Raw genomic sequence first — 26,685 nt, forward strand, 5'->3', positions numbered from 1 at the left:
TGTGTAAGAAAAAATTCCACGAAAGTAAGAGAAATAATAGAAAATCCTGATCCACATTATTGGAATATCTCAACCGTCAGGATATCATTAGGCTCAAATTAGATTTTAACAGTTGGAAGTAAAAATAAAAATAACAATAATGATAACTTTTCTGGTCAATCTACCATAAATTTTAATAAAACAGGTACCATCAATGCAGGTGCAGCCTTTTGCCAAAGGTACAGATGAGTCTTTTCTGTTGTCCTACAGAAACTGCTATTCACAAATACTTTTACATATGTACATATTTATAAATTTATAATGTATAGTCACACATTAAGGGGGAAATGCAGAACTTATAAGAACAATATTTAAAGTGTCAAACAATACATACCATACAAAGCATTTTTTATTGCTTGTCTTCAGGCATTGTGTACTGTCTTAGACTACCATACCCTTCCCCAAACGGCCCAGAAGAGCTATGATATATTTAAATGTGTAAGAAAATAGGTTATCTTCCATTCCAGTGTATGAATAAAGTGCACTTTTAAAAACAATTTAGATGACAAAGAAGATGCTTTTGGAAGGGAATTAAAGAAATACATTAATTGGCTCATGTAACAAATTTATTTTATTAAGGATTATGGATTACTTTTCGTGAGGGAATTTTTAATGTCAAGGCTGTCTTCACCGCAAATTCTGTTAATAAGATGCATTTGTGACCTTGGTATTAATACAATCATGCAAAGCACATAACAGAATCACACTGAAACAAAAGAAAATGAAAAAAAATAAAATTTAAACGAGGCAAAGAAATAGCAGTTTTTGTTGTGATTTTGCTTATTTCCATAAGATACTCCTTTTATTGATTTTATGAACATACCTATTTATGCACTATACTGAAATACTGTACAAAACTGCAAGAAATGCCACTATTTGACTACTTACGTTTCTACAAAAACACCATCATATAGGTGTATCTATTAGTAAAAGTCAACTAATAACTGCTAATGTATATGTGAGTCAAAAGGATTTTAAGTTTGCCCAAAATGTTGAATCTAGGCATGAGACACAACTATTAATTTCTATTAAGATATTTCAGGGACATAAAGAGTATTTTTTAAATACTGAAAGGAAAATGAATTTTACTCATTAATAATTAGTAATTATATAAAATTGAAAATTGTGGTTTCTAATTTAGCTACATGTTTGTGTGTGTATCCTAATTGAGCTAATTGTGTGTGTGCGTGTGTGTGTGTGTGATGTCTGTGCATGTGAACTAATCCGCAATCTGTTGGTGATGCTTTAAAGTTTCAGTTTAAAAATGTTCAACTCTTACCAAAACCTCTTCAGGTATACAAAGCTGCAAATTTGAGTCAGAGAAATTTAAAGTTGCAATTTACAAAAGCAGATTTACATTAATTCTTATCTGAAAGAGCTGCTTTCAAGACAGAAAAATGTGCCAATTAACTGCCCTTTCCTTTGTAATTAGTGGCTTCTGAGTCCTGATGAAAAGAAGCCTTAAGGCAGAATTTGCAGTAAACAGGAAAGGAGAGAATCATAGAAGTGCTTATATATATTCTGTGACTCCTATGAATTCTCATTGATGGGAGTTTTTGGCACAATTTTCTAATCCAGTATGAATGTTGTTCCACAGCAGCCAAACTGGATGTTTTTTCCAGTTTCCAGCACCAAGAAAATTTAGCTGATCAATTTCAATACAACACATACTGGAAAGAGTAAGACCTATTTATTGTCTTTTTCTTTTTAATTTAAGGTAGTTTCCAATGATTAAAATAATCTGTAGGATTTCAATTATTACTTTCAAATAAACTCTAATGCTAAAAATGTCATATCCACGACATTCCAATAGTTATTAAATTCTAGGCATAATGAACATCTTGTCAGGGTGACTCATAATTATTTGAATTTGTCATGCTGTAATATGTACATGGCTATGGACACTCTACAGGGTAATTAAAAGCTGATTTCAAATCTCTAGTTTCTCTTCTGATGTGTACTAAGCTTCCAATTATACTAGCAGGGATTCTGAGCACTTGGGAAGGGAACTGATGTTGCAGATATGAGGTTCTGTTATTTAGAGGAATTCATCTTGGAACGACAATGTTACCTTACGTTATAGTTAGGCAACAGTAGAAAATACTCCTATGTAAGACCTAAATCAAAAGGGTCCATAAAATGTGGTGTAGGATCTCCATTTTCATCACTGTTAGGAAAAGAGAAAATAAATCAGGTCATCTGAAATCCACTTTAAACCAGTTCCTAGGGTAAATCTTTTAAAAAGGCAATGGCTTTTTGGGCATGGGGTGCTTTCTGCCTGCAGTACCACAAGTTAGCAAATGCATGTCTCTATTAGAGGTCTATAAGCTATGTTGCTATATACATACTGTACATGTTGGTTCACAAATTAGCAGCTATTAGTCAGACTGTACATGGCAAAACAAACCAGGTTTAATGTTGCTATACATCCCAAAGACAACCTGTGTCTAGATTCAAGGACTGACCCCTAATACAGGTTCTCTGTTTAAGTATGTAGCCCAGTAAACTAAATTAAATGTACCAAACAAAACTGGGAAAACTATTCTAGACATTCTGTCAATTTTGCTAACACTGTTGAAGGTTTTCTTGGCTTCAGCTGGCTTGTTTTCCGGCTTCTTGTTGGGCTCTGGCGTGGTTGCACTCTTGGAGATGGTGGAGAGAACTGGGTCTTTTGAAAGATTCGGGGCATAATTGGCAACTGCCACTGCATAAGCATTGTTCTGTATCATGACAGAGGCTTTTTCTTTTTTCTATTGAAAAATACAAGAATTAACAGAATGTGGGTTGAGACTGCTTCTTAATATTTTCCAAACTCCAGTTCAAATTCTGAAGAAAAGTATCTTGATAAGCATCATTATCCATTAGAAAGAAGGAATTTAGGGAAATAAATGTAGTTTATTAAGTCCTAAAACCATGAGGGAGAGGAAACCCCCAGAGTAAATCAATGATATCATTTTCCTGGAGAACCATTTTCTTGTTGTTTACATGGAACACTGACAATCAAAAATACAACTTTAACAAATGACACATTTTTGACTCTTACAAGTCACTCAAATATTTGTTGAATGAATGTGTGAATGAATAAATGAAATGTAGACATAATTTAACATGAGGAATGATCATCTACAGTGAATGAGCTCAAATTTTGAATTAATAATTTAATTTCTTTAACTTGATAACAGGATTTCTCCCCTTCATGTCAAAATCATACAGTAATGTTTTACTCAGATGGTAGGAAATTGTATCCATATACAGATGTTAGTGTAATAAATACTAAGAACATAGAAGGAAGATGAAATACAAACTTCTGGATTTCTGCCTAGCTCATCCACATGTTTCTCTCCAGTTCAGTTCTCACCCACTTTAGTCTGGGTCACAGTTTTCTCCTGCCTGGACCAAGCAGCATTCCTTTGTACTCTTCCACTTGGCTTGACCTCATCCAATCATTAGTCAAACTACAACCCCCATGGGGACTTTTTAAAGACATAAATTGGATGGGGTCACCTGTCTGCTTAAATCTCTTAAATACCATCTCATGGAACTTAGAATAAAATCAACACTTCCTGCCATGGTGTCTTTTTTTGTTCATTAAATACCAGTCTCACTGAAATAACTTGCATTTGGAGGACTTCTTTGTTTGATGCCTTTGGCTATGCTACTTCTGATAGGGCCAGAGTAAAGGGACAAAGTAGGTAATTAAATAGTTAATCCCACTAGGGGACTGTAAGTAAAGAAAAAATTATGGGAGACTTCTGTAAGTTAATGAACACTCTAGAAAGTAGGTTTGCTTAGCCACAAAACCAAGCAGGCTTGCTTAGCAACAAAACCATGAAACAGAAGCACGAGACATGCCCCAAAACAATAAAACGATGGTGGCATGAGACCCACATCCTGCCCAGTGAGCTCAGTAAATTAATGTTTCCTAGGACACGTTCCTATATGCACACTAAAAACAAAAATATAAGGAAAGGTGACATACTAAAACCTGAGATGATTTCACATTTTTAGCATAAGTTACTGCCTTTTCGCTCATTTCCATTGAGGCATGACAGTCCCAGCTTGACCATGTAGGGACAAGAAAACTCCCCTGCCTGACATGGAGGAGGAATTGATGATAGAAGTATGACATCTACTCAAGAATGAGGAAGAAGGGGTTTTTTCCCCCTCCCACTGTTCCTTTGATTATAAAACTGTAGCCTGCTAAGTTCTTGGGGCACAGCACCCTCTGGCCTGCCTGCTTGTAAGCCTCACAAGCATCCTATTCTAATATATCACGTCTTATCTATCTCTTTGTCTCTCACTTAATTCTTTCTGCACTGAGACATAAAGAACCGGAGCTCGGAGTCCCCTGAAATGCCACCTAGTGGTTTCACTTCCTCATCCTGGAATGGCTTCCCTGCATCCCATTTTCCACATGATCAATACCCTCTCATATTGTGGTCTTGGTTGAAGTGTCATTTCCTCAGAAAGTACTTCCTAACCACTCTATCTAATGTCATCCTGGCTCCCCATCTATACTCTTTTAGAGCACCCAGTTTACTTCCATCATGTCATTTTTCAAAATGAGTAAATTCTTTCTTTAGTTGTGTGATTATTTGACTGACATCTTCCTTTCCTATTAGAATCTAAGTTCAATGAAGGATGGTGCTATTTCTGTCTTGTTCACCATTATAACCTTAGCATGATTCCTTCCATGAAGTAGAAAGGTAATATGTAACCAAATTAATGAAACCTGAAAATATTTACTCAACATTAAATAATAATATTTAATGAAACCTGGAAAACTATTTAACTGCACTTCTGTATTAATACAAACTCATTGCTAGTTATCTAAATGCAAACAAATTTGAGCCAGCAATGAATTATCCAAAATAGTGAATAGTGTAAATCAACAGATTTATAGGACCAACTGACCTAGAACAGAATTTCAAGTATCAGTATCTCACAATGTCCAAGTAAAATAAGATAACAAAGGGCCTCTGAAAGCCCAGGAGGATCTGTAAACAGGCCCAAGTTTCCTGTCCTTCACTGACACTGGGTTTCTCCCTCACCTCTTTCCCTTGCTGATAAGGCATTCTTCCAGAACTGGCTGGAGCAAAAAAGGAAAAGGGGTAAGGGATTACCATTTGTAGCTTTATGAAAGCTATAAAACAGCTTTTCTCATGTTACACATGGAGGGTAATCCTCAAGCATCTAACTGGTAGCAATGATAACTAACACCCTGTGAGCCCTAGAACGTGTCAGGTTGAGTGTTAAGCCTAAGGGTGTCATTGCTGACAAAATTCACTACTGGATAAGAAGTAAGTTCTATGTTGTAACCCCAGGTTACAAAATCAGAAACAGAAGCTAAAGAGGTTTTGTGACATGACCAGGTCTCCTGTCTACTAAGTGGCTAAAAAAGCACACAAACTCAAATGTGTGTGGCTTCCAAACCTCTGCTTGGAGCATGCCTCGTGACTACCTCTGAGGAAGCTTGTGAGTATCTTTTTCTCAAGATTTTCCAACTGAAGTTTATATTACTAGGTCAACCTTCTAAAAGGACTTTTTAACCCATAAAGTTCTGACATATAGTGTTTATACTGTTATTATTTCAATTATACCTAAACATCACTTAAACTGATATCGAATTGCAGAGATTGGGCAATGCAGAATTTCTAGCAAAGTTCCTGGCACAGGGCAGGCTCAGAAAATGTTTGCTTCATGATAAATGAATGACATCTACTAGAATGATTACTGCGATTATATATATATATAATGTATATAAGCATATAATGTATTTTATAGAATACAATAACCATTTATTAGATTAATAGAAATAGATTCTAATAGTGTGTTCTGCAGTTCTATTATGTAATTATCCCAAAAGTCCTCAATTTCAACATCTATAGATGTAGGAGACTGAGAAATAATAAAATAAGCTCAACTGAAAAACAATGCTGTGGAATTTCCACGTTTGTGGAAACTGTTTCACTTGTGATTGAGACATATAAGAGGGAAGTGGGAAAATATGACTATACACTAAAACAACAAATGATTTATTTTTATACATTATCTGGGGAAAAAAAGTAAATTATGCTACTTTAGAATCAGTGGATGCTGTTACTTAAGTGGAATGAAAAGGGAAGATAACCCATACTAATTAAACTTTCTTTTTTTTTTTTTTGCGGTACGTGGGCCTCTCACAGTTGTGGCCTCTCCCGTTGTGGAGCACAGGCTCCGGACGCGCAGGCTCAGCGGCCATGGCTCACGGGCCCAGCCGCTCCGCGGCATGTGGGTTCCTCCCGGACTGGGGCACGAACCCGTGTCCCCTGCATTGCCAGGCGGACTCTCAACCACTGCGCCACCAGGGAAGCCCTAAACTTTCTATTTTTTAAATGACGTTTTATAAGAATCAGAATATTCTGAGGTTATTACTTTATTAGAGTGTCCAAATATATAATTAAAATGTTAAGTCTGGAAAATTCCTGATTACAGAAATCAAAACATCTTACATCATCGTGGCAAACCAGTTTTGGCTTTCTTGGAGTATTAGATAAAATGAAGTGTTAGTAAATTGAGCAAATGCTCTAGCTAAAATATAGACACCTAGTAGTGAAGTGACCTAGGATATAAATGAAAATAACAATCACATAGTTTCAGAGTTGGAAAGAATCTCAGAGACTGAATAAGGAAATGGAGCTTAGAATAAGGAAATGAAGCTCTCATAAATACAACACTAAATACAACAGTCTTTGGAGAAAACCCCAGGTTTACAAAGTGGCAAATTTATGCTCTTTCTACATACCATGTTGCTTTTTTACAGTCATTGTGGCTACTAGAAAGCCCATTACTTGTAAAACAACAACATGCTCCCTTGTCAGATGCTATTGTTAACTGTCTGCTAACCATCCTGACTGAGAAAAGTGATACTTACAGAAGATTGTTTGAAGGTTATACAGTCCATCCACTTCTCTAAGTACTCTAAAGTCTTTCCTTGGATTAAACTGGGCCATGAGAAAGCTATATACTTGGACCATATTAGCTTAGCTCCTTGAAGAATTGCCTTCACTGAGTTGTATATTAATGTAATGCCTTCAGCTTTTATTGAAGGGGACTACAAGAAACATCAATATAAAATTCATTACTGCTTTTACTGGGAAAATGTTGACATTACTTGCAATAGCATCCAACTTTCCCTAATATAAAACCCATATGATATTGTTTAAAAAAGAGATTTTTAGTATAGGACAATCGTTCTTTCTGAGGAAATTTATACATCAATTTTTTGGTTTAAGAAAGATAAGTTTCCCCCATGGTTTACTCTCATAGCCAAGAAGCTCAAGATTTGAATCTCAGCATAATCTAGCTATGAACTACAGTTAATGTTCTGGCCCAAATGGTGGACATATTTGCAGTCTATTTTCCTTCATCCTGATTTTCTACTTCTATTTATATCTTATTATAATAATTTAAGTAATGCATTCTTTTGGTAAACTGCCTGAAATGCTTTTGGAACAAGGCATGATGTTTAAAAATGCGTATAAATGAATAAAAACACCTGAAATACAATGTTTTCTATGAATTGCATGGAGTGAGTCACAAAACAATGGCACATTTCATGTTAGTTTGGATATTATGGTACTATGCCTATATTTCAAGTAATTTAATATATAGTGTATTTCCAGAGAATATGCTTTTCTTGGCCAGCGTAGAACAACTGACTCAGATTTAGAAATAAAAACAATCTCGAGACAAAAGGTATTTTTAAAAATTTAATTCAAATAAACTATGTGCTAAATGCTATGTCAGGTATTGGCAGAGAAATAATGAATAAGACAAAACTATTATCCTCTTAGATCAGGTAACCTACTGTTAGATTTGTTTATAATAAAAGTATAATTTAATGAGGTTACATAAAAGAAATTCATGCCAGGTACTGTAGAAGGATAATGGGAGGATGGCAATTAGATACAATTGGATAGATTTGAAGGAATAAGTAGTTCATCAGTTAGAAAAGAAAGGAGAGGGCATTTTAGCAAGAGGGCTGAGCACATCTAATGCCATGGAGATGTGTAGGGGCATGGAATTGGGAGATGTTTTTAATGGCTAGAGGAAGCATATGAGCATGGACTTTAGATTTGTGTTCAATCTTGGATTCACCACTTATTAGATGTGTGATCCTGAGCAAGTAACTTTACTTGACCAATCTTATATTTCCTCATTTCTAACATGGAGATATTCCCAGGCACATAGTAGTAGGTGCACAATAAATACCACACACACAAAATTTCTTATTATTCATCATGTAAACAAATATATGAGAAGGCTATATATTTGGACCATATTAGCTGAGCTGCTTGAAGAATTGCTTTCAAAAATTCATTAAAGAGCTGAAAAATTAAATGAACAGATTTCTGTTTTAGAAAGATAACTCTGGCACTACTATAGAGGATGGATTAAAGGGAGACATGATTTAGAGATAATGAGGAATAAAGAGTCTCAAAATAATGAGAGATGGCAAGGGCATGGTCTATGACATATAGGTAGGAGAATGGACACCATTCAATGACTGATTAAGTCTTAAGGGTAACTTCCAAGTTGTTGGTTTCTGAGATTAGGTTTTGCCATGAACTAAGGTATATATGAAAAAAAAATGTAGGCATTTAGGAGATTTTTTGTTTGTTGTTTCTTTCACCTTTTAAAAGAGATATGTAAAGACTGAAATGTCATATTCATGTAGAAATGCCTAAGGAACAGGTTGGATATATGAGCTTGGAAGTTAAAAGAAAGGTATGGAGTATAGCTGTAGATAATAACTGTGGAAGGTAAGATAAAGGTGTTGGCTGTAGTTGTGATTTGGTTATACTTCATTAATTCATACCATATTTATTGAGCAACTAATATATACTAGGCCCTGTGCGAAGGGACAAGGATAAATGATTTATTAAAATAAACATGGTCATTGTTATCATGATCAGTGAAGGAGGTAGTATATAAGCGTGCAGTTACAAACTGTGGTAAAGAATTAAATGCAAAAGAGCAGGATACTATACACACTTATAAAGTGATCCAATTATTCAGGGGTGTGGGGAGCAACTGTTCAGAAATTTCCTGAGCATTGGTATATGTGCTGAAGATGAGTGGGTTTTACCTGTTTGGATATAATAAATAATGAACAGTGTTGCTGACATTCCTACAAGTATTGTCAGTAAAATCCTTAAAGTGAGAATCACATATGAATAGTAAAAACAAAAACATAAAATAAATGTAAATGACTATCTTTGGGGATAAACAACAGCAGATGCTAAGGAGATTGGATCTACTCTGAACTCAGGCAAAGAATCTCAAAGAACAGAATGAATAGTGGTAGCTGCCAAGATTTGAGGAAGGAAGTTGATATTCTAAGGCCTGTTTTAAAGGCCTAACAGAAGAGAAAAAGTTGCTGACTTGGGCCTGAAATGGAATCTTGGACTATAACAGTATTCAATGGATTCAATGGGGATCCCTTAAGAATGGAAAATTATCTTATCTGAAAATGTAGAGGTCGTTGCTGTCCTTCAGTTATAGGACAATGAATGGAAAGAATTACAGTGAGCTGAGAATTAAACTAGAAGTGAGAACATACACATTATAAGCAATGTTTTCAAAAATCTTGAATGGAGAAAAAGAGGGTGGAATCTGATAATGGGGGAATGGGTGACATACAATCTGGAGAGAGTTTTGGTTTTGCCTTTATGGTAAATTAAACATATTAAGCATCTTCAGAAACTTAAAGCAAGGAGACAGTTGAAAAGGAGAAGATAGCTTTGAAGAAGTGAGAGAAGAAAATAATAACTGATGCTTCAAGATTGAAAAAGGGACAAGAAGAAAAGAATCAAGAGATGGGGTGGAAGTCTTGAGGAAGTGGAAGAACACTGGGTGTCAGAGAAGGTTCCAGAAGAACTTGGGAGGTTGCATAAGTAGATATTTTCTTATATGGAAGGGCATAAATATTTGCCCTTCCATATAAGTTGGATTATTTGATCCACCACTACATTTTTAGAATGATAAAATTTTGTTGACTAATTTCACACCTGAGGCTAAAGGTATAGTGTACACACTTGTGCAAGATCACAGAGCAAGGTAGGCTTTGTCTTCTAATAGAGGGCTCAAATGTGTCTTGAATAGGAAGTGAGTGGATTTATTTGCAAAAACTAACTTTAAAGATCAACAGAGCACAACCTACATGAAAACTGTTTGTTAAATACATATCTCTTTCTTTCAAACATATAATATTAATATGAATCTCTGAGTGATTATTCTTATGAGACAAATTAATACTTGCCAGTTAACAAACCTTTAATAACTTTTTATATACTCTTTGGATTGACAGATAATTTAAGTGCATTTACTCATGTTTACTAACTTCAAAAAAGAGGACTTCCTCCAGTCTGGTTAAACTGAAAGGATGCCAATTTGGCTGATGGATAAAAACTTTGTATTTCAGGAAAATTATTGTTCTCCACTTAATTAAATCTAAGGATAACTAAAGCAGAGGTAAATTGCGCTGAAATATTTTTTTTAGGCATACGTGCTAGTTTGGGGCACTATACTAGATTTCCTTTTAGTTCTAAGGACCTGGTTACTTCCAAGGTAGGTTTAGGAAATACCTCCCCAGATTCATTTCAATCATGAAAATGGATTGAGTACCCATTGATAAATTCACCACTGTAAAGTTTTAAAAGTCCTTCCATGAAAGCAAAGAAGTCTTCTCATTGGTATTACATTGCCAGATTTAACATCAGAAACTTATTTATTCTTTTATTCAACAAAACTTTCTGAAGTGCCTACTAAGTGACAGGCACTGTGCTTGGCACTCTAGCTGTGGAAAAGTGATTAAGAACAAGCAAGGTGCCTGATATAATGTTCCCTTTAACTTATCCACTGAACTTGAACCACTTATTACTGAAATAATGCAAATTTGTTAGTTGTTTTCCTGCAAATTAGGTTGGAACATAAATGATTTCAACCTAGGTTTAGCTTCACTATGTGTGATCTGCTATGTGGGTGGAGTTAAATCCAGTATTCATCAGTAGTAGGTTATTGCTTTTAGAATGCATTATCAAGAATGTGTTTTTCGCATTTATAGGTACTTCTCTTTTCCAAGTTCAGGGGGTGAGAAGGCATATTATTTGATATGCCAAATCACAATATCAATTTGATTGACACCCTCATTGCATTAAAAATAATATATCAGTATATTTCTACACAGGGCATTTATACTACAAACCACTATTTATCTTTTGTGACATATTTACAAAGCATTTTATCTTCAAAAAAAGTTAGTATGAAAGTGCATGTGTAACTAATATAAAAAGAAGTAATTGCATAGATAGCAATGGAAAAGCAGTATATTTTATGGGGAATGAAAACATCAATCAACAGTAAAATGCAATGGAAATGGTAAAATAACCTAGAAGTTAAGCATGGAAAATTAATCAGATTCCCTTTAATATTTACTCATTGGCTATTAGTATACAAAACATAGCTTATAAAATGAAATAAACCAGCAGTCTTATGAGAACTTTTACAGTTTACAAAATTAGGGAAAAAGAGCAAGACTTTTAAACTATAACATCAACTGTTTGTACGCTTTAACTGCAATATTGTCATAGAAATTTGAAAAAAAAATTTGTATTCAAATAACTGAAAAGGAAAATCAGCAAGTATGTTATTCCAAATTTAATGGAAGGGTATTCAGGTAGATATTTTATTAAAAAGGAGCCCTCCAAGTAGAACTTTTTACTATTATTAAGACTACATTATATCTCATTGTGACATATACAAAACCTCCTCTTAAGACAGATGAATAATAATCTATAGACTAAGAAAGGAAATGGCTATTTATCAATGCACAAAACTCCCACTTCCTTCAGTACTTGAAACCTAAAAATAGACACCTGAAATAATTACCAAAGAAGTTAATCTTCAAAACAAATACTTTTTCTCTTATAGACTTCAGGAGCAACTTAAAATGTCTAGGCATTTCTACCTAGTTACTTATTCCATACAACACGGGAGAGATTACGATGCTGCCAGTCTTTTACATCCAAGCAACAGAGATGGGGGTAGGTGAAGAGTAACTCAGCCCACTTGATAGGGCCTAAAATCCTATAACTGGGAAAGTTAATGCCCACTTTTCTTTTCCAAATCTTTTTCCTATAAACCAGCGTGGTTAAGGGAATGAATTTAATGGTCAGGCAGATCTGGGTTTAAGTATACTTATTAACTTGTGTGAGCTTGAGCATGTAAATAACCTCACTAAGCCATCCATAGCTTCTTCATCAGAAAAAAATGAGAATTAAAAAGAAACCCTAGTTATAAAGTTGTAAAGATTACATGAAAGAACATATCTAAAAAACTTAGCACAGTGCCTGACACACAGAGCTCAAAAGATGCTAGGAAGTGGTTTTAACAGAAGTAATACTACCAGCACTCCTAAAGGATTTCAGGCAAGAGCGTACTTTGAAAGAAATCTTTTATGTTTGAATGTTCTTAATGTCAGTTTTGAGGAACAGTATCTGTTGCAAGCTAAATCTGTTGGAGGATTCTCTTAATCACGGTGAGAAGGAAGTTCTCACTTACCTTGTCATTTACTACACTCTTTCCATCCCAAGCCCATCCTCTTTTGGTGAAGTAATTAACAGTTGCAAATTCAATTAGGGCAGAGAACACAAATGCATAACAAACAGCAATAAACCAGTCCATGGCAGTTGCATAAGCCACTTTGGGGAGAGAATTCCGAGCACTGATGCTTAGAGTTGTCATTGTTAGAACAGTTGTTACTCCTGCAGAAAGATAGGAAGCAAAAACATCAACAAATACCAGCAGGACAGCATTGGAAATACTTTTTTTTTTCTTTCCCAAAGGTACTTTCAGTGCCACCTCTAGCCATTAAAAAAGCAAACAAAAATCTTCAGAAAGAAAACAGTGCAAAGTTAATTATTGTAAATGGTTATTATACTTTTTGAAGTGATGACTCTGAAATGCTTTCATTTTCCATTTTTGTTTGTATGAATCTCCTTTTTCTCTTAAATACCGTTGAGGTTAGAAAGCCTGGTGAAACTGAAATAGAATTTCCTATGAGGAAAGAAGGACTTGAAATTGACCAATTGTCCATTAACATTAATTAAAAAAAAATCTTTCACAAAGCCTCACATTAATTTGTTCATCATTTATTTGAATCATTCTAAGCAGACGACCAATCATCCACACTAGTAGTCACAATAGAACTGTGATTAAGAAGTTCTTCATTCTAAGTATAGCTACCTAAGGATGAAATTAATTCTGGATTGCCTAGCATTGTGAGGACATAATTTCTTTCATAATGCAGCTTAGAATCTTCAGAAAATAAAACAAGCAACTAAATCCCAAACCTTATAAAATTTAAATCACTAAAAAGGTATATTATATACCTTTGTTGGTTTAATAAATAATTTCGTTCCTTGCATCATAAAGCTTTTCTGCCTATAGTCTGGGAAGTCACAGTGGTTAAGTAAAAAGAAAGCAATAACTCAGAAGCCAGTCACAGTATCAGCAGGTCAAAATGTCTACAATTACCTGTTTTATCAGAGATTCAAGAGAGGATTAATTATGTACATAGGGGATACATTAAATTAAAAGACAATTGAAATGTTAAAGAAATGTTCATTCATATACTGAAATTTTTTACATTTTATTTTTTACTTTCCCTTAGGATAAATAAAACAGCCTTTTTTCTCACTTACCATAGAGTTAGAAGTTCAAAATAGCAATAATTCTATTTAATCATGAGTGAATTCATCTGGGAATATGATGGTAGTAGTAGGGATAAAAAGTAGAAAAATAAATTTATCTCACCTGCTGCTGAGTCAATATTAAAAAACACATTTACAGAAATACATTGTGCTTGCATGCATCAAACTGTGAAAGGTTTTAGATGGTGTCTTCTTTCGAGAATTTGGTAGAGGAGAATAATTAAATAGAACACATGCCAGATACACCTACACATACCCACAAACACAACCATATCCACCTGTACACACACATACACACACACACATATATATACATGGCAATGCAAATGATGAATCAATATATGAAACTATATTTAACTTCACCAGCAGTCAAGGAAAAAAAAAGCAATAATGAGATACCTTTTCAAAACAATATTAACAGCAAAATGTTAGCAAAACTTTAAAAGATTGATACTATCCTGGCATTGAAGAGGATGTGGGGCAATTGACATTCTCTTTAATAGGGATTACAAATATCTAAGAGACTGTTGCCTAATCTGAGGTCATAAAGATTTAGGCCTATATTTTCTTTTGAGTTTTATAGTCTTAGTTCTTACATTTAGGTCTTTGGTGCTTTTTGAGGTGATTTTTGTGTATGGTAGATGTCCAAATTCATTCTTTCTCATGTGGATAGCCAGTGGACCCAGCAACATTTGCTGAAAAGACTTTTCTTTCCCCATTAAATGATCGTAGCACTGTTGATGAAATCAATTGATCATAGATATATGGATTTACTCTGGACTTTCAATTCTATTTCATTAATCTACATGTCTGTCCTTATGCAAATTTCACAGTTTTGATAACTTACAGCTTTAGAGTAAGTGCTGAAATTGGGAAGCAGGAGTTCTCCAAATTTCTTATTCTTTTTAAAGATTGTTTTAGCTTTTCAGGGTCCCTTACACTTTCCTATGATTTTATGGTCAGTTGCTCATTTTTTCAAAAATGGTCACTGGAGTTTTGATAGGTATTGCATTGAATCCCTTGTTTGGGGAAGTATTACCATCTTAACTACATTAAGTCTTCCAATTCCCAAACATGGGATACATATCTATCCATTTTAATCACATATACATATATCATCTCCATTTATTTAGAACTTTAATTTCTTTCGGCAACATTTTTTTTTTTTTTTTTTTTTTTGTGGTACGCGGGCCTCTCACTGCGTGGCCTCTCCCGTTGTGGAGCACAGGCTCCGGACGCGCAGGCTCAGCGGCCATGGCTCACGGGCCCAGCCGCTCCGCGGCATGTGGGATCCTCCCAGACCGGGGCACGAACCCGTGTCTCCTGCATCGGCAGGCGGACTCTCAACCACTGCGCCACCAGCGAAGCCCTCGCAACATTTTATAGTTCTCAGTATACAAGTTTTTCATCTTTAAACTTAAATTTATTTATAGGCATTTTATTCATTTGGCTGTTACATAACTAAAAATAGCTTCTTCTTAATTTCCTTTTCAGATTGTTCATTGCTACTATATACAAACAAAACTGATTTTTTTAATGTTGAGCTTGTACCCCGAAACTTTGCTGAATGTATTAGATCTAATAGTTTTTATGTGGCTTAATAAAAGTTTTCTATGTATAAGAACATGTGATCATGTGAGCTGCAAATAGAGTTTTACTTCTTCCTTTCCAAATTGGATGCCTTTTATTTGTTTTTCTTGCCTAACTGCCCTAACTAAAGCCTGAAGTATGATGTTGAATAGAATTAGTGAAAGCAGACATCCTTGTCTAGTTCCTGATGTTAGAGCAAAAACTTTTAATCTTTCACCTCTAAGTGTTATGTTAGCTTTTCTTTGATCCTCTTTGTTGGGTTAAAAAGTCCTTTTCTAGTGCCAGTTTTTTGACTGTTTTTATCATGAAATGTGTTTCATTTTGTTTTTCAGAATCTACTGAGATGATTTTGTGTTTTTTCATATTTCATAAATATGTTTGGTATTACATTGATTGCTTTTTGTATGTTGAACCAACCTTACATTCCTGAGGTAAACTCTACTTGGTCACAGTGCACAATCCTTTGTATATGTGGCTGGTTTCAGTTTGTTAGTTTCTTGTTGAGGACATTAACATCTATATTCATAAGGGATGTTGATCTGCAGGGTTTTTTATTTCCCTTGTGATTTCTTTGTCTGGTTTTGGTATCTTGGCAAAATGGCTCTATAGAATGAGTCAAGAAGTTCCCTCATCTATTTTTTCAAAGAGTTTGAGAAAGAATGGTGTTAGTTCTTTCAATATTTGGTAGAATTAACCAGGAAAGCCATCGACCTTAGGCTTTTATAGATTTTTTTGATTACCCACTTCATGGCTTTACTTGTTATAGATTTATTCAGACTCTTCAGTCAACTTTGGTAACTTTCTGATTTGAGGAATTCGTCCAGGTTATATAATTTTTTGGCATACAGTTGTTCACAGGTTCCCTTATAATTCTTTTTATTTCTACAAGGTCAGTTGTAATATGCCCTCTTATTTTCTGATTTTAAAATTTTGAGTCTTCTCTCTTTTTTATCCTGATCAGTCTAGCTAAAGTAAAGACAATTTTGTTGACATTTTCGAAAACCAACTTATGGTTCTATGTTGATATTCTCTATTGTTATTTCCTTTCTCTATTCCATTTATCTCTGTTCTAATTTTTATTAATTCCCTCCTTCTTACTTTGGGTTGCATATGCACTTTTTTTTTTTTTTTAGTTTTTAAGGTGGAAAGTCAGAATATTAATTTGAGATCTAAAAAAAAAAATGTAGATGTTTACAACCATAAAATTCTCTTTGAGAAATGCCTTTGTTGTATCCCACAAGTTACAGTATGTTGTATTTTTATTTCCATCCATTCTAAAGTATTTTCTACCATCTCTTGTGATTTCTTCTTTGACCCAATGGTTATTTAGACGTTTCTTATTTAATTTCTACATATTTGTAAATTTTCAAATTTTTATCTATTATTGATTTCTAATTTCATTCCATTGTGGTCAGAGAACATGCATTGTATGATTTCAATCTTTAAATTTATTGAGAATTGTTTGTGGACTAATGCATTGTCTTCCTGAAGAATGTTCCATGTACACTTAAGAAGAATGTACATTCTGCTTTTTTTGGGTGGAGTATTCTATAGATGTCTGCTAGATATGGCTGGCTTATACTGACATTCAAGTCTTCTATCTTCTAGTTCTAGCCACTATTGAAAGTGGGGCATTGAACTCTTCAACTATCATTTTTGGGCTGTTAATTTCTCCCTTCAATTTTGTCGCTATAGTCATGTATTTTTAGGCTTTTTTGTTGGGTCCATATACATTTATAATTGTTATAACTTCTTGATTGACTCTTTTATCATTATTTTATATTCTTATTTGCCTCTGGGAAAGTTTATTGTTTCAAAATCCATTTTGTCTGTTATCAGTGTGGACAGTCAAGCTCTTTTTTTGGTTATATACTATTTCCATCCTTTTATTTTACCCTTATTTGTATCTTTGAATTTATAGTTAGTCTCTTGTAGACAGCATATAGTAGGATCATGTTTTATTTTTTGTTTTCTATCCATTCAGCCAATTTCTGCATTTTAACTGATGGATTTAATCTATTCACATATAGCATAATTTCTGGTAAGAGAAAAGTTACTTCTGCCATTTTCTATTTATTTTCTATAGGTATTTTATATTTTTATTTCTTAGTTCCTTCATTACTTCCTTATCTTGTGTTAGATATTTTTTAATGTACCATTTTAATTCCCTTGCTATTTCTTTTACTATATGTGTTTGAGTTACTCTCTTAGTGTTTGCCCTTGGGGATTAAAATGTCTAATTTGAATTAATACCAGCTAAATATCAAGAGTATACTAAAAATTGCTCCTTTATAGCCCCATGCCCCTCTTTATGCTGTTATTATCACAAATTACATTTTTACATTGTGTGCCCATCAATATAGATGTACAATTCTTGCTTTGTGCAGTTGTCTTTCAAATCAGAAATAAGGACTTACAAACAAAAAAATACATATTTATACTGTCTTTTATATTCACCTGTTATTATCTATTTCTTTCTGTGGATTTGAGTTACTATCCTTTCATTTCAGCCTTAATGGTTTTCTTTAGCATTTCTTGTGTGACAGTTCTGCCATTGACAAAACTCACTCATTTTTTGTTTATCTGGGAATATCTTAATTTTTGAAGTGTAGTTTTGATGGATATAGAGTTCTTGTTTGAGAAACTTTTTCTTTTGACACTTTGAATATGATATCTTACTGTCTCCCAGCCTCCATGCTTTCTGATGATTCGTTAGCTGTTAATCATATTAAGAGTTCTCTTTACATGAGGCATCACTTTTCTCTAAGTGGTTTCAAGATTCTCTTTTTTTCCAGTTTGATTCTGATGTATCTATTCATGGGTCTCTTTAAATTTATTCTATTGCTGGTTTACTGAGCTTCTTGAATGTGTTGACTTGTGTTTTTCATTAAATTTGAAAGTCTTTAGTCACTATTTCTTCAAATATTTTTAAAACCTTTATCTCTCTCCTTTCCTTCTGTGACTACCATTATACATATACTGACATGCTTGATAATATGCCTCAGGTGTCTTGGGCACTGATTATTTTTCCTCATTTTTTTCCTTTCTGTTCCTCATACTTAAGAATCTTAATTGACCTATCTCTGAATTCAGTGATTCCTTCTTCTGACTGCTTAAATCTAATGTTAAGTTCTTCTAGTAAATTTTTCTTTTCAGTTATGGTACTTTTGAATTACAGAATTTCTACCTGTTTACTTTTTATAATTTCTATCTATTGATTTGATATTCTCTGGTGAGACATCATTATTATACTCTTCTTTCATTCTTTAGACATGGTTTCCTTTAGCTCTTCTATTTTAACTAATGTAGCTTATTTAAAGTCTTTGTCTACTTAGCCCAACACCTGGGCTTCCTTAGGTACAGTTTCTAATGAATCTTTTTTTTTGGTAAATGGGCTATACTTTTTTTTTTTAATTTGCAGAACTTATATTTTTGTTGTAAACTGGATTTCTTTTGTTTTTGTTTTTGTTTCCAGTACGTGGGCCTCTCACTGTTGTGGCCTCTCCCGTTACGGAGCACAGGCTCCGGACGCGTAGAATCAGCGGCCATGGCTCACGGGCCCAGCCATTCCGCAGCATGTGGGATCTTCTCGGACCGGGGCACGAACCCGTGTCCCCTGCATCGGCAGGCGGACTCTCAACCACTGAGCCACCAGGGAAGCCCATAAACTGGACTTTGAATACTGTAATGTGGCAATTCTGGAAATCATATTCTTGCCCTCTCCAGGGTCTTTTGTCAATTGCTACTTGTTGTATTTATTGTCTCTGTTTGTTTAGTGACTTTTCTTAACTAATTCTGTAAAGTCTGTATTCTTTTCATTTGGGATCACTTAAGTCTCTGTTTTCTTAGCTTAGTAGTCATCTAATGATTGCATAGATTTTTGCTGAAACACTTGAAACCAAAAAAACTCTCAGTCTTTGTCAGGTGATTCTGTGTGCAGGTTGGGATATGTCTTCATCATTCAACCAGGCAGTTTACAACTCTGCCTTCGCATCCACTTCCTGCTTGTATAGAGGCTCAAGGTCAACAAGAGGGGAGAGCTTTGGGCTTCCTCAGTCTTTTTTTGTGTATTCACATAGCTCTATGTATGCATGTGGCCTTCTAGATTCCAGGAAATATGTCAGTGCTTTTCAAATCACTTATGTACAATTCATTCACCAGCTTTTCCTCTCAAACCTTTTGGTCAGCCCATTGTTTGCCCCAGATGTTATCCAATGCCTCAGGCAGAAGCAGCTAAAATATTTGCCTGGAAATGCTTTCAGTATGCATCCTTCAGGTGGTAGCTTTGGCACTGGGGGAATTCTGAGTCAAATGAAATAAAAACAAGCTTTTTGAGAAGATCTTCCAGGGAGGCATAATACAGATGAAGTAATGACAATTCTTTTTGGATGAGCTCCATTTTCCTCCTTCTGGTACCAGGAATTCAGGCTTTATTTTCAAGACTACCATTTAGGTAGGGAGTGGGTATGGGACTAGTGTAAGTTGCAACACCATAAAGATTACTATTCTTTACCAAGATTCTACCATTTTTCTTGAATACATGTACTCAGGGTTGCAAGCTGTTGGCTAGTTTCCAAAGTTCTGAAAAAGCTGATTTTAACAGTTTAACCAAAAAATGCATGTTCAAATTATGGCCAACTATAAATTTAACTATGATTCTAAGTCTATACTGCTAACTTAAAATTATGATTCTTAAAATTATGATTCTAAGTCTATACTGCTAACTTAAAATTAGATTTGAGTCTAGTCATTCAAGCCAATAAAATGTTATAGCAATTTCAATATGAATCTACTATGAGGCTCTTTTTCACCATATTCAAATCTTCCCTATATCTAAATTTTATTTTCTTTCGTCTGATTGTGGAAACTTGACATTAAAATTGTTAACATGGACTATAAGCTCCTTCCTCCTTCCCTCCCTTCCTTCCCTTTTTTCCTTTTACTGGAGGGGTAAGATTCTCATATGTCAGCTTTTCTGGCTGCTAGTTGAGTCTAGCCTGGTCCCATTACACTGTAGATAGAAGAGCTAAGAATTAAAGAGCTGCACTTAGCTAGATGTGGGATTTTAGTATTTCTTATTCCACAGTTTTCGGTGATGTCACTTCTAACATTTTGAGGGTCTACCCTGAGACCTAGGAGTTATCTTTCTAGATAAGCCAGGGCAGTATAAAATACTGGATAACAGTATAGATATTTCCTCAGAAGGCCTTATCATCAGATGGCTTGGGTTTGAATTCTGGCTCCATTACTTGCTGCCTGTGTGATTTTGAGCAAGTTTCTCAACTATTCTCATTATGTTCATCTTCAAAATAGAATTTTAGACTATATCTACTTCAGAAGAACGTTGTGAAGGTTAAGTATGCATTTACCACAAAGCCTGGAACATTGTAGGAATTTATTAAATGTTACTTATTTTACTTCTCTTTTTCGTTGTTATTACTATTACGTCTATCAGAAACCTACTTTACTTAAATGATAGCAGAAAAATATTTAAAGGTAAATGATACACAAGGCCCTTTACATGAATACTGCTTATAAAAGTAAGAAAGTGGCAGTCAGTGTTTGGTAAATAGTTTAATAAATTGTTGAATACCTACATTAGTAATACCAATACAATATTGAAAAGAATAAAGTTGGGCTATACATTGATGGCAAAAAATCTACAATACATTTTGCTTAAAAATGTTTCATGATTCAAGATTCATGAAACTATACACAAATGGATTTGTGCATCAATATAGATATACTGCATGAACTTAGTAAAAAAAAAATCAGAAAAGACACTCATCTTAAGTTACCACTTTGGTAACTTTAGGAGAGAAGATAGCACATGGTTTGGAATGATGAAACAGAACTGGACTTGTGACTGATTTTTCATTCTTTTACTTTTTTTGGTATTTGATCAGGTAAATATAAAAGGACAAAATCTCTAAGGATACAATCTAAGACAATAATATTAGTTACTTTGGGGAATTAACATTGAAGGAAAGTCATTCTTAAAAATTTTTCCTGGAGTGAAACTGCTTTGCTTCTGTGATAAGAAAAAATACAAAATTTTTGATTTAAACAAGAGATACTTAATGACTTTTAATCTTTTCTAATTCAAGTGTGAATTCCTGGGAACGACTGATATATACATTAGTGTTGACTAACTTACAGAAAATCTACAAAAAATGCATGTTCAAATTATGGCCAACTATAAATTTAACTATGATTCTAAGTCTATACTGCTAACTTAAAATTAGATTTGAGTCTAGTCATTCAAGCCAATAAAATGTTATAGCAATTTCAATATGAATCTACTATGAGGCTCTTTTTCACCATATTCAAATCTTCCCTATATCTAAATTTTATTTTCTTTCGTCTGATTGTGGAAACTTGACATTAAAATTGTTAACATGGACTATAAGCTCCTTCCTCCTTCCCTCCCTTCCTTCCCTTTTTTCCTTTTACTGGAGGGGTAAGATTCTCATATGTCAGCTTTTCTGGCTGCTAGTTGAGTCTAGCCTGGTCCCATTACACTGTAGATAGAAGAGCTAAGAATTAAAGAGCTGCACTTAGCTAGAAAGAAACCTCACAAACCTTCCACAAGCCCATCTCCCAACAATGGGCATTCTTCTATACCTAGTAGGGCCTCTACAAATGAATGTTCCCACAACATTACTTTAACAGACTTGTGTCTTCCCTTATCACCTCTGTGTGACCACCAAATCCCAATGCTTCTTTGGGAAGCCTAAGTTGCTTTTTCAGTAAAATAAAAGGTAGGTATTTTAAAGTGCTTTCAGCCCTAAAATTCTATGCATATATGTGAAAACTATGCGACCATTTCCCATACACAGACAATATCTAATGTATAGCTATTTTATATTCTGATTTTATTCTGTGTAATATTTATTTCAAGGTGTAGGTGCCAAAAACCTCAACTCATAGTAGCTGAGAAAATGGTGTCAAAGTAAAGAAATGCTAAGTATTGAGTGAAAATATACATTGAAAGGAGAAAATCAAATCAGGGGAAATGATTTCAGCACAGAGACTGAGACTGTGGGCTCCAAGGCCAGATGCCTGAATTCTAATTTTGTGACCTTAGGGAAATTTCCTAGCCTCTTCGTTCCACAATTTCCTCATTTGTAAAGTGGGGATTAGGTATAGTGTTTTCCCATCCTGTTGTTATAGCAACCAAATGAGTTACTGCATGTAAAGCAATGCCTCTGTTATAAAAAAGACACCTCAGTGTGTGTGAGAAAAAAAACATCACTCTGAAAGCAAAGTCAGGACATATTTAAATCAGAAAAATAAAATAAAATACTCCTTGAGACCTTTATCCCCATCAAATGCTTGTTTGTGGTTAGGGTGTGGGAAGTTGGGAAGTTAGGAAGAAGTGTCAGAAACCAAACAGGCACAAAAACTGCAATAGAACAGAAATGTAAGATTGTTTGATACCACCTGCTGGCTACTGCTAGAAATGGCAGAAACAACAGACATCCTGGAAACAAAATGGTGGATTCCCCACCCCACCCCTGCCTGCCCCTTCAGCCCAATGGACAAAGCAATAATCACCCCTTCCCCCGAAAAATGATAATAATAACATTTACAAATACAGTATAAGTGCAGTATGAAAGGTTGTAATTTTAGTTTATTTCTCAGGTTGAAATTTTAATGCATAACTGTACTACATCTGAATAACAAAAAAGTTGAAACTTCTATGTGTTAGAGACAGAAATTAGAACTTGGATACCATATCATTGCCCTAAAACCTAATTATCTCAAATTCCACTAATTTAAAATTTGTGAACTATTGATTATAATCTAGAAGAACATGATCGAAAGGTTAATTATAATGTAGACAACACTGTGAGGGATTACAAAGTTTTCTTTATGATTACCTGAATACATCATGGATTTAATAAATCAAAGCTCATATCCCTTTCCCCAAACCCTTTGTATCTTGATGTCCCTTTCTCAATGAAAGGCCTCTGCGATCAGAATGAACTCATTTTCATATTCTGTCAGTTTGGGCAACACATGGTTTCCTCTCCCTAGAATCTTTTCCTTGTCACACATCCTTCTTTTTTACCTAGTTAAATCCTATTTCTTCTCTTAAATTATTGAGTACCTACTTACTGCAGTACTTTTTGTAGGCACTGGGAACATACCAATGAACAAAATAGAAGAGATTCCTGCACCTAAAGAATGCACATTGGACTAATGCTGCAGTACACACAGCTCAACTTGTTCTTTCTGCAGGATTTCATCCATAAAGGAAAAAAAATAGGCACCTATGACCTGGTCCTATGCATACCTCCATAGGTCGTGTCCTTTTAAAATTTTCTGTTGGCTTACATGACTGTATATCCCCAATAAACTATATGGATTACAGTTTGTTTGTCTTCTTCTCCCCGAAATGTAAAAGTGTGCACAACAGAGGTTAGGAGAGCATTAAGTAGTTTTTAAATTAAATAGTTTTTAAATAAATAGTGCATAGCAGAGTGCAGGAGGTCGTTAAATAGTTTTTTAATTGAAACTACTCCCCCAATGATCTGTAATTGATAAGCCTTTATTTATTAAGATAATGGCAAGAAATCTCTTCCTTCTTTTATAAAGCAAGTAGGCATTGAGTTCCCGTTCTGTGCTGGGCTCTGTGGCGCTGTGAATGGAATGCGAGCCAAACCAAATCAGCTCTCTACGAGACATTTTCTCAAAAGAGCACAAAGTAACATAACATCACAAGTGGGCAGGGTCTATGATGAACTGTAACGGGGTGACCGACCTAGACGGGAATTTGGGTTAGACTTCCCCAAGGAAATGAAGGGATAAATTAAAATGGCCACCAGACAATGGAAGATAATACTAGACTGAGGAAAGAATATGCACAGGACCCAACCCAGAGACATGGGAAAACACGGCATTGCGAGGCATGGAGAGAATCCTGCAAGGTGGGAAGGCAGAAGAGAAGGGTTTCGTGAAGAAGAGAGAGGGGGAGGCAAGAGCCAGACTATCCAGGGCCTGTTTGATGGTGTTCAGGTGATATAAATTCTTTTCAAGAGCAATGGGAAAGCTTTACAGAGTCCATTTTGAACTGGTTAGTGACATGGTCAGTATTTCTTGTTTAAAATATTACTCTGGCTATTGTTCCTCTATAGTTAAGGTGGTTGCTATTTTCTTTATTTTTCTCCAGCATTTTCTGTTTGCCTTTTGTTTAATATAGTTTGAATACGATATGACTAGGTATGTTTATTGTTTGTTTTGATTTGTTTTGTATTTATCCTTCTTGGTGTTCTCTGAGCTTTTGGACCTATGGTTTGGTCATTAATATTTGGCAAGTTTCAGCCTGTTAATGTCAAATATTTCTTCTGTTCTTACTGTCTTCTTCTTCTGATATTCCAATTATGACTATGTTATACCTGTTAAAATGGTAGCACAGTTCCTGAATGCTTTGTTGTTTTGTTTTTGTTGTTGTTTATTCAATTTTCTTTTCCTGTTTGAATTTCAGTCTGTGAGGTTTCTAATGATCTACAGACAAGCTCAGCCTTATTGAGTTGATTGATGAGCCCAGTAAAGGCATTTCTGTTATTGTTTTTTTTTTTTAATTTCTATCATTCCTTTTGATTCTTAGAGTTTCCATCTCTCTAATTATATAACTGATTTCTTCCTGGATGTTGTTTCCTTTTTCCATTAGAGACAGTAACATATCAATCACAGTTATTTTAAATTCCTTGCCTAATAATTCCAACATCCCTGGCATGTCTGAGTCTGGCTCTGTTGTTTGCTTTTTCTTTTCCGACTGTGTTTTGTTTTTTATTTTTCCTTTTGGCATGCCTTCACAATTTTTCCCCAAGTTTTATTAAGATATAATTGGCATGCATCACTGATAAATTTTTGTTGAAAGCTGATCATGTTGATTTGGGTAATAGGAACGGAGATAAATAGACCTTAAGGGTAGGATTTATGTTAACTTGGCTAGAGGTTGGCTGTGTTTAATGTTTGCTGTCATTATAGGTGCCGCAGGATTCAAGGGTTTTTTTGTGTTCTTGCTTTGGCTTCCCCTTTTGACTTTGGACTTCCCTAGCTACTCCTCCTCCCAGGGAGTCTTTGTCTTCAGCTCTTTCTGCTGTAAGCTGCTGCTCTTCTACGGGCGTCACCTTGGCGTGGCGGTAAGGTGTACGGGAGGGAGACTGGTCTACAATCTTCTGATTAGATCTCAGGCTTTTAGGCAGCCCGTGTCTCAGACTGTAGCTTCGCAAGTGTTCCTCCACTTGTACAGCTTTCTTCCCCATTCTGCTTACTCCTTGCAGTGGCTGTAGCATGCCCAATCTATTTCCTTGATGCTCTGATCTCTGTTGATAGTATTTCATTTCCTCAAACCTCCTTAGGTGAGAGAGTAAGACTGGTCTTCTGTCAGCTGGGATGAGGCTCTGGCCAAGTCCCCTCCCCTGGACACAGGCTTTGGCTATGGAGAAGGCTCTGGGTATATTTCAAAAAGCTTCTTCTCCCTTACCCTTTCCTCTGCCATTGTCAAGAATGGATATTTCTCAGATCTTTCCCTTGAGAATCTAGTGGGGTTCCGGGGAGGTAAAACCCATGAATATGTGGGAATCCCCCATAAGATTGTGGCCTTAGGAGTTTCTTACTTTCACATGAGTACACGCTCAGTTTCTAACAATTCATGACAATGACCATTCAAGTGCCTCTACCAGATGCTTAAGCAGCATCTCTTTCAGGTAAAAAGAAAATCTTAGCTGTGTCTCTCAGTGTGTCTGCCTCTTCACAATTTGGGATGGCAGTTTGCCTGTCACCTTGATTCTTGTACGAATGCAGTAAAAGCCCTTAATTTTCATTTGTTTAGCTTTTTCGTATTGTAAGGATGAGAGTGACAGCTTGCAAGCTCTTCACATGTCAGTGCTGAAACCTGAAGCTCAGCGCCTTGATTTTAATACATGATTTTTTATAACTTCCCATGTTATTAGTCATATGTATATTTTTTCTTTTCTGGGTTTCTGGTTGTGTCTGGGTAGTTAAGTTTGACAGTTAATCAGAAAAGCTAGGTAATATTTAGCAAGGTAATGAATCAATATAATATAGACAACCTTCTGGAAGTAAAGAATGAACTGATATCAGCAGATGACTGATAGTCAACAAGGCAAATTCATGAATCTCTGCATTTGGCCAGCACAATTAAATTTGAAACAGATGCTCTAACAGTTCCCTGTGTTCCTGCTAACTGCATCTTAAAAGAAGAAATTTGAAGACATATAAAAATGAATTAAAACGAATTATAAGGTCAGAGTATTTTTATATCACTATA

The 26,685-nt window shown here is 35.0% G+C and overlaps 1 protein-coding gene across 3 annotated transcripts in view; it reads right to left on the reverse strand.

Annotated features, from left to right (window-relative positions):
• Nucleotides 1–587: 587 nt before the first annotated feature.
• GABRA2 (gamma-aminobutyric acid type A receptor subunit alpha2) overlaps nt 588–26,685 on the reverse strand; it is a 122,472-nt gene continuing 96,374 nt past the window's right edge. For 2 of the 3 annotated variants that reach the window (XM_067735863.1, XM_067735864.1), the window contains 2 exons: nt 12,643–12,845; nt 588–2,789 (listed from right to left, as the gene is read on the reverse strand). In XM_067735863.1, coding sequence (XP_067591964.1) covers nt 2,493–2,789; nt 12,643–12,845 — 500 coding nt within the window. In that variant the 3' untranslated portion in view covers nt 588–2,492. Of the gene's footprint in view, nt 2,790–6,952; nt 7,133–12,642; nt 12,846–26,685 lie in introns of all 3 variants that reach the window. The other variant, XM_067735868.1, reaches the window with a different exon arrangement.

Source organism: Pseudorca crassidens, chromosome 4, assembly GCF_039906515.1.
Source record: "Pseudorca crassidens isolate mPseCra1 chromosome 4, mPseCra1.hap1, whole genome shotgun sequence".
Classification (NCBI taxonomy): domain Eukaryota; kingdom Metazoa; phylum Chordata; class Mammalia; order Artiodactyla; family Delphinidae; genus Pseudorca; species Pseudorca crassidens.